An 18441-nucleotide genomic window follows, 5' to 3' on the forward strand; every position below is an offset into this window, starting at 1 on the left:
CTGTGCACCCACCACCCAGAGGCGACCCCAGCTAGCATCTGAGCATCTCTCTCGATGAGAGAGACAGAGACAGGGAAAGAGACAGAGACAGACACAGAGAGACAGAGATGGGGGAGACAGACAGAGAGACTCGGAGACAAACAGAGACAGGGAGACAGAGACAGACAGAGGAACAGAGACACAGACACAGATAGGGAGATAACGGCAGAGAGACACACAGAGAGATAAACAGGTGATAGAGGGAAGGTGATGCTGGTCACGTGTTTGGAGAGAAGTTTTGATTCCTATGGTAACACGGGAGAAGGCTGGTTGGACATTCTTCACCTCACACCCTTGCCTCGGAAAAAATGGAAACTGAGGCACATCAAGGCAAAGCTCTGGGTCCCCTCACCAGCCGCACGCCCAGCCACCCCTCAGTGCAGGCCTCACCGGTCCCCAGTCGGAGACAGTCCACTGCCGGTCACAGGGCGGGCCCGTGCAGTTCTTCTCCCCTACAGGCCTGGTGTTGGGGTCACACAACTTCTCATCCTCTGAGCAGCGGATGTCCCTGGTCACCACACTGCGCTCCCCACACTTGGCAGTGCACTGTGGCAGCAGGGGGAGGGGGTGGGGGCGTGGTGAAGGTGTAGCCACCTCCATCTCCCAAGCCCAGCTCCCCAGCTCTTCCTGACCCCCGGCTTGCTCCCACAGGCACTCACCTCGGACCACTCTGACATCTCCCACTGGGGCCCGCAGGCGGGGTTCCGGCAGGTCTTGCGTTCCTCAGGCCGCACGGCCTCGGCTGCCTCGCACAGGTCGCTGTACACGGAGCTGTCGAAGCCGGGCGAGAGCATCTTCCAGCAGCGCACAACGCGGAACTGGTAGCCCTCTCCACAGGTGCGCGAACACTCGCTCCAGCTGCTCGTCTCCCACCTGCCCCAGGAGCGGATGGCCTTCAGCGATCCCCCCGTGGCGACCGGGACCCCATGCAACCCACACCCCTAGAGACAACGCGGTTCCTCCCTCCCTCCCCGATGTGGTCCAAAACCACAGGCCACAAGCTAAGCTGGACAGGAGGGTGTTGAGGCCCAAGGGTGCAGGCTGGGCCATGATGGCCCTGGAGGTCTTCAGGGAGCACCTTAGCTAGGTGGTTGGGGGGCGCCCTGAGTGTGGGCTCGGCATTCCTGCCCCTTTGTGCCCTGCTGTGTCACACAGGTGGCTGTGCCCCCATGGGACTCTGATGAGGGTGGAAGTGAGCAGAAGGCACATTTCCGGATCTGTGTCCAGAAAGGGGGCCTGGCCAGCGTGCTGGGGAAAGACCTTGTTCCCCTCAGCCTGAGCTGGGAGGGGTTATGAACAAGACTTGGAAGTCTTCCAGGCAGATAGACTTGGAATAAGAGGTCCAAAGCTGATGGGCTCTGAGCGGAAAGACAGGGCCTGCTGGACCCCACCCCCCGGCCAGCTTTAGCAGCATTCTGGAGACACTGGGCGTTCTGCCCTTCCCAGAAAGGAGCAAACATGCAGGACACGGGAGGCCCTGGATGGAGCAGCCCAGAAAAGAAGAGGCAGTGTGGCTGTACGCAGGGAGCAGGAGGGCTCAGCCTCCAAGGAGCCTGTGATCCTCGTCGGTGGAGGCCAGCACCCTCAGGCTCATCTGGGGACCCCACTTGTCACTAGGGGTAGGATGCACTCAGCTCAGTCTGACTGCATCCACAAGGCAGGAGACGAGGCCCAGGGGTCAAGAAAACAGGCCTCCACCCACGTCCAAGGGACAGCCAATAGGCATGGAATTGTGGAAATAATCCCTTTGGGTTTATAAAAATCCTAGATGTGCCAAGTGGACCTGGGGCAAAGACATCTCTGTAATATAGAGTAACGTTGAGAATGGTTTCTGAACCTATGGTGGCAAGCATTTACTGAGCACCTACTGTATACGAGGCACAGTGACAGATTAAACTGCAACTCCTGGGAAGACACAAAAGGTCTCTGAGAGGTGAGGTCTCTATGCCCCTCCTCAAAGCGCCCCCACGGCCCTGCACACAAAGCACCTCTACGGGGCAGCGGGGTAAGTCTGACTGCTTCTCTGGGCAGAGCCCCGCACACCCCCTTCCAACCCCCTGCCCAGGGCCCCTGGTGGCAGGTACCTGGGCTGGCACTCCCTCCCGGCACAGAACTCGTGGACAGGCTCGGGACGAGTCAGGGCATCACAGTAGCTGTCATCCACCTCGACCCCATCGTAGCGGACACACATGGCGTACGTAGACATGACCCCTGGGTTCGGGACAGGGGAGGGCCTGTAAGCCATGCCGGCACCTTGGAGCCCAGCAGACAGGCCTCAGGACTTGGGGCAAGTCACCTGACCTCTCAGCTCAGCTTTCTGACTTGGGGATCAGTCACAGCTTGTGGAACTGCAGCATCAGGGCAGCACTGTGGGTCTAAGCTGTGCGGGACCGAGCTCTTCTCTTTGCATCCCGACCCCGCCCCACCCAACCCAGCTGGGCTCCCAGTTCCCACGTCACGGAGTCTGGGCTTTGAGTCCACTCCAGCTGGCACCCGTGGAGGTGCAGAGGCAAACACAGTCAGGTGTCCCCCATCGCCAGGCGTTCAGCAACCACCCATCGCTGGGTGGACGGGCAGGTGGGAGTGAAACCTGACCGCTCCAGCCCCGTCAGCCCCCTCAGAGGTCACGGTGGGGGCTTGGGTGCACCCTGCCCTCTATGGCATGCCCCAGACTTAGGAAGCATCATCTTGAACTTTATTTTTTTGACATGGAGCCTCACTCCGTGGCCCAGGCTGGAGTGCAATGGTGCAATCTCAGCTCACTGCAACCTCCCTCTCCCGGGTTCACGCAATTCTCCTGCCTCAGCCTCCTGAGTAGCTGGGATTACAGGGACCTGTCATCACACTCGGCTAATTTTTGTATTTTTGTAGAGACAGGATTTCACCATGTTGGCCAGGCTAGTCTTGAACTCCTGACCTCAGGTGATCTGCCCGTCTCGGCCTGCCAAAGTGCTGGGATTACAGGCTTGAGCCACCGCGCCCGGCCCTGAACTTTAATCATCACTGTGTGCCTGTCTTTGCTGGTGCCCCGTACTCTAATCCCATCGGGGCACAGTGCATGACAGGCAGCCCTCACCTAGCAGTGCCACTTCCTTGACCACATCTCCACCTTTTGCTTCTTTTGTCCTCACCCTGACACCCTCACCTGATACCAAACTGCCATACAGGCCCAGCTCCCTGCCCAGGAGCAGGATGATGCTGGGAGAGCCGGCAGCAGTGGGAACGGCCTTGGGTGGGGTTAGGGTTTGCTGCTTCTGCTGTGTGTGTGGTGTGTGTGTGTGTGTGTGTGTGTGGCCACCGGAGACAGACCCAGCCTTCCGGGATGACGGGCATCATGGAACGGTCTTGGCTGCAGCTGCCAGTTCCCCCAGAAGGAAATCGGTTTCCCCATACCCAGAGAGCCCAGCCACCCAGCGGCGCGTGTCTGCAGGCCAGCGGCTCCTGCCTCTCCAAGCCCCAGCCCTGGATGGAACGAAACAGCCTGGGAAGCAGCCGACAAGGGGATTTTTTCTTTTTTCCGTAAAGGACGAGCCAGGCTGCAATCACGGTTCCTCTCCCGCCAGAGCTGGGCCGTGCAGCCTTTAGCCTTCTCTGACGGGGAGGCAGGCTTCCCGGCCAGGTCTGCTCGGAATGTTCCAGGCCTCAGAGACACCCGCTCTGGGGCCCAGGGAGGTGCGGGGCTGGGGACTTGCAGACCATCGCCAAGTGCCTGGTTATTCATTCGCTCCTCGTCATGGAGTGGAAACACGGCAGGCCTTGGTCAAGAGAGACTGGAATCCAAGTCCCAGCTCAGTGCCTCCCTGGGGTGACGTGACCGTGACCAGACTCCAGGCCTCAGCGTGCTGCTTCCCAAAATGGGAACCTTCCAGAGAGCCTGTGAGAATCAAATGCCAGGATGTTTTTTCTGGGCACCCTCTTCATGACACCCATCTCGAAAAGGGTGCTTTTCAAACCCCCTGAGCCACAGAGCCCCTCCCTGAAACAAAAGAAAGGGGAGGATGAACCCTGGGGCTGCGGGATCCACTGTCCTCACCACGGTGCCCTGGAGCGCCAAAGGGCAGCAGAAAATTCTGCCTGTGACCCAAGCTGAGGCCAAACTCACGCCCCTCTGTTGCCGTGACTCCAAAAGAGTGTCTTCAAAGAAAAATCTAAAAGCAAGCCTCCCCACCGTGGCCAAAGCTCAGGGCAGGCTGACCCGCCCCACTGATGGAACTGCCCTGTGCCTGGGTTCTTGCGAAGCACAGGATGGATGGTGCGCCAATGACCATCCATGAGACATCCGCACGGACACAAGCTATGAAAAGGGTGGACCCTGACTCCATTATTTCTGCCCAGTGCCATTCAGCACCTCCCACAGTGACAGGGAACTCTCCCTCCCTCCTGCCCTCCCTCTCTCTCTTTCTCTCTCTCTCTCTCTCTCTGTCTCTCAGGGTGGCTCATTTCCATTTCTGAACAGCCTCCTCTAAAGCAAGGCTTCCTTCTTCCAGAGCCAAAACCTGTCTTTCTGATTTCCTGTTGTCCTCTGCCCCACTGCACCTTGGGCCACGCTGCACAGACCCAGTCCAGACCCCTCCCTGCCATTCTCTGGGTGTTGGGAGATGGTGCTGTGTCCTCCCTGGGGACGTCTTCCATACAGGGCTGCCCATCAGGCCCCTCGCCACCGAGGCTGCCTCACCCTGCAGACGTCTCGAGCGACATCCCCTCCCCAGCCAGTGATGTGTCTGGGAGGAATCACAGATGTTTGCAGACACTTAGTGACAACGCCCACAGGCTTGACACTTACTGACAACGCCCACACGCTTGGAGTCCCCTGGCCAGGAAGTGTGGAGGAACTCAGGGCAGGTCCGTAAAGGACTTGGCAAAGCAGACCCCCCCTGCTGACACCCCACCATCAAGCTCAGCTACCCTCGGGGCCTGCCCGGAAGGCAGGTCACACGGCTCACTTCCGAGGCCAGCTGTTCCTGGGCATGGTGGAAGCCGCACCCTGCATCAGGTGGTGGCAGCCACCCTCAGAACAGCAGCATCCATGGACCTCTGACCAGGAGAGGCTATTTCTTATTTCACGTGGATCCCCACAACCCACCTTTGACATAAATATGTGTCCCAGTTCACCTGTGGAAAATGGGGGCTTGGAAGGATGTGGCAATTTGCCCAGGGCCCGTGGTGTGGTCAACCAGGTGGCGCAAGCCTGGCCAAGCCGGGTGCCCACCACACCGCCCACAGCACTTGTTTTCCCTCCAGAATGCCAGGCGCAGGGGCAAACGCAGCATGCCCCATGGCTATGCCCTGCTTGGGGGCTCTTATAACAGGAGATGGAGCCCTTTCTTCAGCTCCAGAGAGGCAAGGCCAGTGTGAGCCTGCATGGTCGCCCCAGCCCCCTCCTCTCTCGGGCCCATCTCCTGAGATACCAGCAGGGCTGCAGAGGGGGCAGCCAAGCTCAGACTGCCCAGCTGCATGGAATCCTCACTGGCCAGAGACTGTAAGGGCATCAAATGCCCTGGCAAATGGGGGGCACTGGGGCGGGGCCAGGAGCATCAGACCTTTTGAGGGGCAGCTGGGTGTCCTCTACATCCAAACACGAAGCCCCAAGAATAGATAAAATGTGACCTCAGAACCGGCACTGGGGTCTCCCTACCACATTTTCTCCCCTGTCAACGTCCCTGTATCCTGGTCCTGGGTTTGACATCCGACCTTGTGGCATCCCCCAGGGGAGGGTACCAGAGTGGGCAGCAGAGGCAGCTCCAGCTCCCAGCAGCTGTGGCCAGTGTCTTGGGGCGATGGTGGCTGTGCAGCCAGACAGCTGTGGGTTCAAATCCCAGCTCAGCTCTTACTAACCACACACATCTGTCTGTCCAGGAACCACTGCAGAGGGTCTTTCTCCCCCTCCTAACTCCTCCCCTGCTGATGAGCTCCTAGAAATTGCCTACTTCCCTTCTTCATAGATCACAGGGTCCTGTGACTCCCTTCCTATGTTTGCTGGAAGCAAAAGTAAAATCTCTGCTACCTAAGATTTCTTACTTTTAACCCAAAGGATGTTTGCCCTAACAAAACATGGTATCACTGGCAACAGACAAGGGATCATTGGTGGTGGACTGGGTGACCCCCTGGGGGCCTGGACCCGACCACGGTCTAGCACACTGTGAGAACAAGGGTGGCCTCACCAGACACCCAAACTCTTATCCCGCCACACTGCTCCCAAGTCAGGAGGCCACCAGACAAGCACCCTGAGAGCAGTCTGGGGTTGCAAGCTAGTGGGTGGGCCCAACAGTCCCAGCCCGCATCTGTGGAAATGGGTTCGGGCAGTCGCTGCTCCTTGGCACCCATGGCACCCATGACCAGTACCTGTGGTGCAGGTGGCACTGCAGGGCTCGTGGGAGGACAGCTTCCACCGGTACATGTCCGCGGGACTCACGCCCTGCTTGCGCGCCTTGGGCCTGGTCCTGAAAGCGAGATCAAGCAGAGAAGGTGATGAGAAGCTCCACGCCTCACCAGCGGGCGCTGGCTTTTCAGGTGTGTGTGTTTTCTTTGGAGGGTATGTTCACCTGAAGCACCCACCTGTCGACCCCAGGCCGACTCTCCACCCGCTACAGTCAGAGTTCCCACTGTCTGAAGTGGAACGGATGAGGCACCCCCAGAGAGGCACATTTTAGGATCGAACAGACATTGTTTTCCATCTCAATAACTGCATGGGAGCTGCCCAAGCTCCTTCTGGGGGGCAGGGTGGCCTGAGAATTTGGGGTCCCCAGCACTGTAGTTGCTCCTGCACACATGCAGGCTTCTCGATATCACCTTCTCACATCAACTAGTGGGTTCCTTCTTCCCACCGGGGAGGGGACCTCAGAAGGTGTCTTAGGCGCTAAGAATGTTCCAGAATTCTCTCCCACCCCCTCCTCCAGCTGGGACTCTGATGGAATGGGGGACACTAGGCATCCAGCTTCCAATGATCAAAATTAAAAAGCTCGGCTGCTGGCAGAGGTGTGGCCACAGCCTACAGTGCAGTTCGGGTTGGCCATGGCTGCACAGACCTGCTGGGGTTGGGGGAGGCACGCTGGGTCCCCGCCAGCCACCAGCTATGATTCTTGGCTGGAGCCTACGCAGCCAAAGCCAACGATTGTTAGGACTGTTTGCTTGTTTGAACCAGTAGGTGTGCCTGGGCCCAAGCTCCACATCCAGTGTGCAGGCTGATTCTGGACTCAGCAGGGGAGGAGGGAAGCAGAGGCAGAGGCAGCTCCACAGCCCGGGCATCTGCTCTGGGACACTGCCATGGAGTCCCGCCGCCTCTGAGCCAGAGAAGGGACGAGGACAAGCCAGCACGGTGGACAGCAGATCCTTCGAGCTTCGTCTTCCTTTTTAAACAGGACAGTGCAGCAGGTGGGCCCTGACCAATTGGCTCCACTTTCGTCTGGGCCCAGAGGGACTGGCTAGAGATGACCCTGAGCTGCCATACGTCACCGGGCTGAAATGTGGGCCAGGTCACAGGTCCTTCTTCGGGACCTTCAGTCACCTGGGGGTGGTCAGGCTTAGAGCATTATATTCAGAAAGACTTTCGGACTGACTCCGTGATAGAGACATGCGTTTGGATTGAACGGGGCGTTTACAAGGTGTTAGGCAAGTGGGTGAGGATTGCTCTTCTGTTTTGCTTGGACTGGAATGGGAGGATCCCAAAGCCAGGCAGAACTTTTGGGGATGAACGTTGCCTTGACCACACATCTGAGGCCCCAGGAATGATCTACCCACAGGAGCTTCAGCAGTGAGTTCACCGGCGTGGTTCCCTAAACTCATGGAGGGAGAAGACGAGTGAAGGGAGAAGGCATGAGGACCAAAGCCCAGGAAGGGCAGCAGGCTGGGGGCTGATCTGCTTGTCTCTTCAAAGCCTCCCTCACCTGGGAGCTTCAAGCCAGGAGAGTCTGTCCCAGCCCATCCTGGGGCTCGAGGGGAAGGGGAGAGTGCCTTCTCCTCCCTCTTTAAAACTTAAAGCTTTAAAAACGGGGGTGGGGGCCAGGCGCGGTGACTCACGCCTGTAATCCCAGCACTTTGGGAGGCCGAGGCGGGTGGATCACGAGGTCAGGAGATCGAGACCATCCTGACTAACACGGTGAAACCCCATCTCTACTAAAAATACAAAAAAAAATTCACCAGACGTGGTGGCGGGCGCCTGTAGTCCCAGCTACTCGAGAGGCTGAGGCAGGAGAATGACTTGAACCCGGGAGGCGGAGCTTGCAGTGAGCCGAGATGGTGCTGCTGCACTCCAGCCTGGGCAACAGAGCGAGACTCCATCTCAAAAAAAAAATGGGGTTGGGTGGGGGATTTCCCAAGACCCTGTCATCTCAGAACAAAAGTTTCCTGGAAATCTGGAAACCTGTCCCAATGGGGGCCACTCAGAGCACCCAGATCGGGATGAGTAAGTCCTTTTAGGGAAGGGAGAACCTGGAAGACCAGTCCTTAATGTTTGATTCAGAAAACACTAAACTGTGCCGACCAGGTCCCTACCTACTTTCAACAGCTTTAGATTCTCCCCAAGAACAAAAAGAAACGAAAAGATCCAACCCATGCCCCTCCACCCCACCCATGGAGGCGATCCGCCATCTTTATCTAATTACACGCTCTGAGCCAGCAGGCAGCATGACTCATGCCTGACTCAAGAGAGAGCGGGCCTGATTCAAAATAACCCTTTGGATTTTAAGCACCAAAGGTATTTCTGGAGGGGCTGCCCACACACTCTTCGCAGCAGCACGTGTGGGGCATAGCAGATGCAACTCTCGAACATAACCCTGCATATATTTGCACAACAATGCAACGCCTAGCAGGTTCCGTTCTTGGAAGTAGCACAAGGAAGTGGAACACCCAGGAAATTGCTGAAGCACCAATCCATCGCTCTCCTCCATCTGGAAGGAAGACACTGCCCCTCTCAGCTGTGAAAGTCAGAGCTGCTAGACTGGGGCTGGTGACGCCCGTGGAGTCACCACCAGACCGCCTGTCACTCCTCGGGGTCCTTTGCCCAGCTGCCTGGGCAGGCACAGGCTCGCGGGCTCCCCAGGCAGGAGAAGCTCTGAAGCCACCATGTTTGTTTATACACCAGCCAGAAAGTGCTCTGTTCTCTCCCACTAAGGCTTCGGAGAGGGACCCCGCGTCTCTGTGTCTCAGACGCTTGTTCCCAAAGTCAGAGTCTGGTGACAGGGGCCCCTCCCTTGATTGTTTGAAGCTTTTCTGGAAAGATGAAAATAGCCTTTCCTTTCTGGGCTGCCCCTTTGATTTTGCCTTCTCTGAGCAGACACGACTTCCTGTGTTTGGACAACTCGGCCGAGACGTGGCTATTTTGGCCTGGTGGTTTCCCCCGCTGCCTCCCTCTGCCCTTTATCTCTCCAGACCATCTTTGGTCCCTGTGCGGCAGCATCCTTTGATGGCAGGCCGGTCAGGGGAGCAGCGGCATCTCAGCACTCGGGGACTTTCTGAGGCCTGACAACCTAGTTGATCAATCCTTGAGGCCCCTGACAGGCGCTGGAAATTCAATATATCCTGGGGCGGGGGGCTAGGAGGGGAGGGTAAGAGTCAACCAAGATGGGGCAGGAGAGACTCTTTACAAAGCGGCTTGATGATCAGAAAGCTTGTGCCATGACCCTGGCCTAAGGATCACTGAATATTTGACCTGGTGCGCCCTAAGGGCACCCCCTGACAAGCCCCTCAATGAGAGATGGGGAAACTGAGGCCCAGAGGAAGACAGAGATGCTCAACTCACATGGTGTCCATGCCTTAAGCCAAATTCCACAGTGAGGTCTTGGTGCTACTCTGATAAACCTTTTCAGAGGGCTCTGACTGCCAGAGAGCTAGCCTCCCTGACCCAGGCAATGGGTCCTGAAAGGTGCCCCCCACTGCTGCCACTTGGAGGCTCAATTTTCTACTAATAGCTTCTGCTTACAGGAGGCCTTACCACGTGCCTCACACACGGAATACCAGGTAATGCCCTGGACCGCCCTGGGAGGTAAGGAGGGCCCACGCTGAAGACGCAGACACACTGGTAGCCTTGAGCAGTGCCATTCCCACGGGCAGGCACTGTCTGGGTCCGTCCCTCCTGTCCTTTGCCCAGGGTCCCCTATCAGACTCAGACATTATACCCGAAGCAAGGCCCGGACTCCCCACCCGAGTCCTGAGAACCAGTCAGAGGCCCCACCTACCCAAGGCTTTGAGCGTGTCAGGGTAAAGGGTGAGCAGACAGCCCTGTGCCACCCCTGCGGGAAGAGGGGTAGCCGGAGGAGGCTCCGGGCCCCACTCTGTCCACATCTGCAAAGTAGGGTTCTGCCCAGAGCCTGCCAGAAGTGTCCAGGACATCCTCCCTGTGCCCCACAGCCCCAGGCATCTCAGGGGCCTCAGAAAACAGTTTGAGCAAAGGGGCAGGCATCCCCTGGGGACTCCTGGCTCACCAGGGAGGCTGGCTTTGTTGCTGTGGTCCCAGGGCTGGATGGGTGGAAGGGTGGCCCCAAACCACATCACCTCGAGAGTGAACCCTGAATTTCCCATCAAATTCAGTCCCTGAGCCCCAAGAAGACCCAGTCAGCACTCCCAGCCCAGGCCAGGTTCAGGCCATGCTTGCGTCTAAAGTCAAGGGGCTTGGGCTGGACCTCAGAAAATAAAACCAAATACCAGTGGGCCCATGCCTGCCTCCAACCCCCACTCAACGCCTGTTTAAAACAGCTCCCAGGCACACGTGAGTTGCTGGGAGAAAGTGTGGGGACCTGCAAGGGGGGCCCACCCTCTATCTGGGGGTAGGGGGAGCTTATCACCAGGGACTGTGCTCCAGTAGGGACAGGTCTGGGATCACCCTGCTCACAGCTGGCCCCTGACCCAGGGACGCTCCCAACCTCAGGCTCCCCCAGGTCTAGCTGTGACTGCCCAGGCATCCCAGCTGTGACTGTCCAGACATCCCTGGCTGTGACTGCCCAGGTGCCCCCAGACATGGCTGCCCATGTAGCCCCAGCTGCGGCCTTGGCTCTGGAGGCCTGGCCCCAGGTGGACTCTCTCATGGGCCTCGCCAGTTGCAATGCCAACCTTGTTCTTCATCCCTGATTTCAGGGTCGTGGAGGAACCCACTAGATCCTCTCCAGCTCTTGCTGAGGCCTGGGGCTGAGGCACTCTGCACTTGGGAAGCTGCCTGGAGCTCTGCCTCCTCCTAAAGGCGTGTATGCCATGACTGTCCAGACTTAGAACTCAGGGGTCCCAGGCCCTCGGGCTCTGTGACCTCGAATACACCGCTAGCCCTCTCTGAGCCCACAATAGCCATCCCACCGCTAAGGGCGGTTGTGACAACGGCATGTGCCCATGCATATAAAACGCTGAGCTCTGTCCCTGGCTCACAAGGAGTGCTCAGAGCTGTTATCTTCCAGCCTCCCTTCCCCGCATCAGCTGCACACACAGGGGCTCAGCCCTGGATCCTAATCCACGGACGTAACTTTTGGCAAAAACTCACTCTAGTCCAGGCCTCTGACTCTGTGCTCAGATCCACGGGGCAGTGAGTGGAGAACCCCAGGAAGAAAGGGCCCTCTCTCCTCTATCTCTAGGACCCCAGCCCTTCTGGCCAGACCCCCCACAGTGGGGCCTCACTTTCTACCTGGCCTCGGCCCCATCCTGCCCCCAAGGGCCCTGGTCAGGGCTCAGGAAAGTGTCTCCTACCTGGCCTTGTGAGTCCTGTTCCCGGCCGAGGTGGGCAGGCTGGTGCTGACGTTGGGGAACGGGGCCTCGGCGGAGCTGTTGGCAACCCTGTCGCTGCTCAGCTCCAGGTAGGACCCGTTGAGCAGGTAAGCGCCAGCCCCCTCGTTCTCCTCATAATCCACGAAGAAGCTCTCGGCCAGGGAGCTCCTCGGAGCGCCCTGTGCAAAGATGCTGTTCACAGTCTCATTGAGGGTGAAATCCTTCAAGTCAGAGCCTGCACCCAGCAGCTGGTCGGAGATGGCATTAGCCGAGAAGAACTCCTGGGAGGCAAAGTGGGTGTCAACCTCTTGGTCATCCTTGTCCCCGGTGAGAGGAGTCCCTGTGACGTTGAGATCTAGAGAGGAGACAGGTGGCTCGACCATGAGTGCACCCCAGCCCTGGGGGCAAGGGCTGCCCTGGAGAGGGGACCTGGACGAGGGGGACTGGAAACACCAAGCTGAACCAAGAAGCTCCCAGAAGGAAGGCTTCTGCCCAAGTAGAGGACAAAATTCGGTCAAGACAGAGGCACGAAGCCCACCTGGACCATCTCTTGCTGACGGACTTCTGCAGTGGATTGAATAGCATCCCCCTCAAAATTCATACCCCGCCCCCAGAACCTCGGAGTGTGATCTTATTTGGAAATAGGGTCACTGTAGATATAATTAGTTAAGAATCCTGAGATGAAATTATCGTGGACTGAGAAATATCCTTATCAGAAAGGGACACACAGAGACACCGTCACAGAGGAGGAGGCCTGTGAGGAAAAAGGCAGAGGCCAGAGTGACACGGTCACAACCAAGGGGCACCTGGGGCCCCCGAAGCTTTTGCTCCCTGTGGTGTCTGAGCTGAGGCAAGACCAGGTGCTTGCTGAATGAGCGATGGGATGGGCGAGAGATCAGACCATCCCAGGTTTGACTCCCAGCTCCTCCACAGTGGACTGTGTGACTTGGCCAAGCCACTTCCTCTTTCTAAGCCTCAGTCTCCTCATCCATCAAATGGGGATAACCACGTCTACCTCAGAGAATGCATGGACAGAAGGACCTATCCCAAGTACTTAACCTGCGCTTGCCCAGAGGACATCTGCAGGTACTTGGCAGCTCTTACGAATCTCCTCTGTAGGTTTGCAAAGGGCCTGCGACCCCTTCCCCAAGATCTCCTTCCCTGGGCTGCCTCCCAGGCCCCACCCCCATGCCTCCCTCCTCCTGGTTACCTCGGAAGCCCTTGCCCCTGGGGGGCCCCTCGCAGGCCCCGCCGCCGGCCTGCTCGCACACCTCGTTGGTCTCCTGGCCCTGACTCGGGCCCAGCTCCATGTCCAGGCCCGGGTGGCCGAACAGCCGGTTGTCCAGGCCCAGCCGCTCTGAGGAGACTTGGCCGTAGAGGGAGCCGTTGTGTGGGACAAAGCCCATCAGCCCCGCCCCGTCCAGGCCCTGGCTCTCAGCGCTCTCGGAGGCGGGCTCGGAGAAGCCGTAGTAGACCGGCTGGGGGCGGCGCTCGTGCGGCTCGTGCGGTGGCTGCAGCAGCGTGTACTCAAAGGTGATGGAGGGGCTTTTGCCATTCTGGTTCCACACCTAGGAAAAGAGAAGAGGGGCCCCAGCCCCTCCTTACTCTGTCCAGCCCCTTCCCCACCAACCCCCTTCCCACAGAGCTGCTGGGAGTATCGCCTTCTGTGACTCACAGTTGAGTCCCCCCAGGGAATGACACTGCCTTGCCCAGCCCAACACAGCGTCCCTGCCCCAGGGGCATCCAAGTCAAAGCCTGAGAACAGGGCGGGTGCTGGGGGAGTGTGGTGGGGGAATGGCCCGCCCTGGGTACAGGTAGCAAGAGGCAGGCTGCATGTGGAGAATTTAAGTAATGAAGTCAACTAAAACCTGGCCTGCATTTTCTCCTCACCATGTGCCAGAAATCCTAAGTAATTAGTGTCCTCCTCCCATCACCCTCCAACCCAGAGCCCCACCCCGCAGGCCAGCGCGGGAGTACAAAGACCCAGGCTCCGCCTCAATTCGATACAACAATGAGGGCTCATTCCCGCTCCAGGGCTCCCTGTGGAATGGGCTGAGGCCCTGAGGCCACTGTCAAGACCCTGGGGCAGCCCAGCTTCTCCCTCCGCTGACCCCTGCTGCCCCTCTCTCTAGGAGTTGCTCTTTCCAGAGATTCCAACCAAAACCAGCTGGTGTCAGGAGCAGGGAGGCCTAGGAAGCAGACTCTAAAATGAGGTGTTGGAGAGGATCACCTGCTGACAGAAGCAATGAGGGTCTATCTGGGAGTGGGTGGAGCACGAAGACCCCCAGAAGACAATGCTGTTGTAACAAGGTTCACCACTAGGGAACTGAGAGGGAATGCCAGTGAAAGGAAAGGCACTGTTGGTGCAATAGCTCAAGTGTTTGAGAGTTGGCTGGGGCAGGGGTAGGGATTAAAAACTTGTAAAGGACCGTGGAAGTAAAGGACCCCAAGAATGAAAGGACGGCCGGGAAAGGTGAGGGTCTGCACAGTAGCAGAGAAAGACACCCTCGTGTCAAGCAACTGGAAGGTAGGAGAGGCAGAGGTGCCTCCAAGGAGCAGAGAGTGTGCTCCTCCCAACTCTGCTGGGCCTGCTATGCCCAGGACAGAGTCCAACCAGAAGAGGGGGACCTTGAGACTCGGGGTGTGGGGATCTGAGTCCACACGCTTGAAAAACTTCAAATCTCAAACGTCCCAAGCCTTCAGAGCCTAAAAAATAGGTCTGTCTCGGCGGATCACGAGGTCAGAAGATCGAGACCATCCTGGCTAACACGGTGAAACCCCGTCTCTACTTAAAAATACAAAAAAAACTAGCCGGGCGACGAGGCGGGCGCCTGTGGTCCCAGCTACTCGGGAGGCTGAGGCAGGAGAATGGCGTAAACCCGGGAGGCGGAGCTTGCAGTGAGCTGAGATCCGGCCACTGCACTCCAGCCTGGGTGGCAGAGCGAGACTCCGTCTCAAAAAAAAAAAAAAAAAAAAAAAATGGGTCTGTCTCATTCCTCCCTATTAAAGTCAGCACTACTCTGGCCTGAAGATGACACAGAGACCTCTGCCTTCACGGCCACGTGGACCTCCCACAGGACTTGGCCTGCCCTTCTCTCCCGGCCACCAGAGCAATAGCTCGGATTAAGTCATATTCTCACCCAGTTCGGGGAGTCCTGGGAGAAGGGACTTCACACCAACAGAACGTCAGGACCAGCCCTCAGGAACTGCTGGGTGCATCCTCTCATGACAAAGAATTTAGCACATTGGTGAGAACGTGGGGAGAAATGCTACCAGGCTACTAGGATGGTACTTAGAAGCACGGAGAGCCGGGCGCGTTGGCTCAAGCCTGTAATCCCAGCACTTTGGGAGGCCGAGACGGGCGGATCACGAGGTCAGGAGATCGAGACCATCCTGGCTAACACGGTGAAACCCCGTCTCTACTAAAAAAATACAAAAAACTAGCCGGGCGAGATGGCGGGTGCCTGTAGTCCCAGCTACTCGGGAGGCTGAGGCAGGAGAATGGTGTAAACCTGGGAGGCGGAGCTTGCAGTGAGCTGAGATCGGCCACTGTGCTCTAGCCTGGGTGACAGATTGAGACTCCGTCTCAAAAAAAAAAAAAAAAAAAAAAAAAGAAGCACGGAGAAGGCAGGGGCTGACCTACAGTGATGCAGACATAGCCAGCCCATCATATCCCGTATTTTTTTTTTTTTTGAGATGGAGTCTCACTCTATCCCCCAGGCTGGAGTGCTGTGGCACGATCTCAGCTCACTGCAAGCTCCGTCTCCCGGGTTCACGCCATTCTCCTGCCTCAGCCTCCCGAGTAGCTGAGACTACAGGCACCCGCCACCACGCCCCGCTAATTTTGTTTTTGTATTTTCAGCAGAGATGGGGTTTCACCGTGTTAGATAGGATGGTGTCAATATCCTGACCTCATGATCCACCCTCCTCGGCCTCCCAAAGTGGTGGGATTACAGGTGTAAGCCACTGCGCCCGGCCCACACCCGCCTTTAACTCAATAGTTTAGTCTCCACAATAACCAGACAGACCCCAGAGGATCTGCCATCTGAGTCTACATGGGTACTGCATCCTCCACCAAGTGGGCACCCTCCACTGCCAGGGCGTGACCGCTGTGTTCTCTATCCTAGAGCAGATGAGCATGGCCTCAGGTTGATCCTAGGTGGCCACTGATCTGGAAAATATGTTCTTTTCTATCCCTGTCAAGAAGGTGGACCAGAAACGATTTCCTTCCCCTGGGGCGGACAACAGTACACGTTTACAGTCTTGACCCAGGGCTACGCTTCTGCTCCCACCCCCAATTACAATACACTATAAAGGCATCTGGACCACTCCAAGAACTTGACCTTTGTCCTCTGCACTGATGGCGCCATAATTAGCGGCTCAGAGGAGCCGGCACTGGCGCTAGAGGTCTTGGTGAAGCACCTGTCTTCCAGAGGAGCAGAGGTTCAACCCTGTGAAGATTCAGCAGCCCCCTACATTAGTGGAAATGTCAGGGTTCAGTGGGTTAGGGCGTGCCAGACATCTCTTTGAAAGGAAGGGGAAATTGATGGCATCTCATACCCTCCACCACGAAGAATAATTCTGGAGCCAGCATATTCTACATCCAAGAATGTTCAATTTATCTGCTGGATGACATTAAAAGCTGCTGCTGAACAGGTGCAGTGGCTCATGCCTGTAATCCCAGCACCTTGGGAGGCCGAGGCGGGCAGATCATGAGGTCAGTAGTTCGAGACCAGCCTGGCCAACATGGCGAAACCCCGTCTCTACTAAAAATACAAAAATTAGCTGGGTGTGGTGGTGGGCGCCTGTAATCCCAGCTACTCCGGAGGCTGAGGCAGGAGAATCATTTGAATCCAGGAGGCGGAGGTTGCAGGGAGCTGAGATTGCACCATTGCACTGTAGCCTGGGCAACAGGGTGAGACTCCATCTCAGAAAAAAAAAAAGGTACTGCTTTGGATGGAATCCTGAGTGGAAGGGGCCCTGCAGCACGTCCAGGCTGTGAGGCAAGCAGCCTGCCACATGGACCGTATGACCTGGCAGATCCTATAGGAATAGAGATATCTGTGGTAGGAAAAGATGTCAGACAGAATTTCTGGAAAGCCTTTAGGGAAAGCATAACATAGAACCCTGTGGTTCTGGAGCAAGGCCATCTGCAGCAAATAAATATACATCAGTTGCAAAAAACTTCTGGCACGCTGCGATGCCCTACTAGAGATGGAACGCTTGGGCTGCGGGACATCAGGCGACCCACGCAGCCAGAGCTGCCTCCAACATGAGTTCTATCGGCTCCGCCAGCAGCAATCCATCATAAGGTGAAAGTGTTGCACCAGGGCTAGGCACAGACAGGGCCAGAGGGTACGAGAGCGCTGTGTCAGCAAGGGACCCAAACTCCCCCATCCAAGACCCTCGCACCCACATCCCTTTTCTAGCTCACAGCTATGGCTGGCGGGTGGCGGGGGGCGGGGAGGGGCTTGTGATGAAGGGAGAGCAGAGAAAAATGGCCAAACTTGATTCAGAGATGGGTCGGCTTGCCCTGAGGGTGCAAGCTGGAAATGGGCTCTACTTCACTAAAGCCCTATCCAGGGCTGGCCTGGAAAAATGGCAATGAAGGAAAATCTTCCCCACGGGCCTCAGGCAGCACATGTGATGTGAGCATCGGTGTGATGGGAGGCAGGGCGGCCCGAGACGAGAATATGAACGGAATCGCAGGCGGTGGCAAGTGGCTCGGCTGGCTGGTCAGGTTAGGAGCCTGGACGGGAAAGATCAGAAGGCTGGGGACCATGAGGTCTGGAGGAGGCACCTGTGGCTGGATCTAGGGAGTGGGCATAAAGGATGGAGGTCTTCATTTCACTTGTTAATTTGTACCAGGAAGCATCACCATGCGAGAAGCACTAAACACCCCAGTAGAAGACAGAATGGCCTTGCCACCGGACACAGGCTAGTCGCTGGTATCGGTCACCCCACTGCAGGCACAATGAATCAGCGTGGAGTAACACAGCTTCTCATTCACCACAGCCACCATAGCTCCTTCCACTCCTGAATGTCCAGTCTCTGGCCTCAACACTAAGTCTCTAAACAGCATCGCCTCTCAAGGAGGCCACTCAGCTACTGGGTGACAACCTGATCACAACAGACCGCTTCCATCCTGGAAGGGGAAGTGCCGAATCTGGTCCTAAATAAAAGTTGCCTTTCCTGTCCCCAGAACCTCAGCCAGCCCTAACGCCCAAGGGCTCACAGAGCATCTGATTGACGGAGACAGGATACCAATAACATGGCATTGGACAAAGGGACCCCCTTTACATCAGAGGACGTGCCACAACGGGCACATGACTGTGAGATCCACTGGGCCTGCCGTATCCTACAACACCCAGAAACGCCAGCCTGATGGAGCAATGGAGAGGGGAGCCACGGTGCCAGCTGAGAGGCCATACACCTGCGAGGGTGGGGCATCCCCCATGAGGTACCACCCACATAAATCAAAGGATTTTCCTTCACTGCCGTTTTTCCAGGCCAGCCCTGGATAGGGCTTTGGTGAAGTAGAGCCCATTTCCAGCTTGCATCCTCAGGGCAAGCCGACCCACCTCTGAATCAAGTTTGGCCATTTTTCTCTTCTCTTACTTCATCATAAGGGCCCCCCACACACAGCCATAGCTGTGAGCTAGAAAGGGGATGCGGGTACGAGGGTCTTGGATGGGGAGCTTGGGTCCCTTGCTGACACAG

The 18441-nt window shown here is 57.2% G+C and overlaps 1 protein-coding gene across 4 annotated transcripts in view; it reads right to left on the reverse strand.

The window, feature by feature from the left end:
• Positions 1 to 18441, reverse strand: part of ADAMTSL2 (ADAMTS like 2) — a 39938-nt gene that overhangs the window by 6236 nt on the left and 15261 nt on the right. For all 4 annotated transcript variants that reach the window (XM_033238655.1, XM_033238656.1, XM_033238654.1 and 1 more), the window contains 6 exons: positions 12932 to 13289; positions 11704 to 12076; positions 6382 to 6479; positions 2124 to 2250; positions 699 to 912; positions 430 to 585 (listed from right to left, as the gene is read on the reverse strand). In XM_033238655.1, the coding sequence (XP_033094546.1) occupies positions 430 to 585; positions 699 to 912; positions 2124 to 2250; positions 6382 to 6479; positions 11704 to 12076; positions 12932 to 13289 (1326 nt within the window). The remainder of the gene's footprint in view (positions 1 to 429; positions 586 to 698; positions 913 to 2123; positions 2251 to 6381; positions 6480 to 11703; positions 12077 to 12931; positions 13290 to 18441) is intronic.

This window comes from Trachypithecus francoisi, unplaced genomic scaffold (assembly GCF_009764315.1).
Source record: "Trachypithecus francoisi isolate TF-2019V2 unplaced genomic scaffold, Tfra_2.0 Lachesis_group16, whole genome shotgun sequence".
NCBI classification, from domain to species: domain Eukaryota; kingdom Metazoa; phylum Chordata; class Mammalia; order Primates; family Cercopithecidae; genus Trachypithecus; species Trachypithecus francoisi.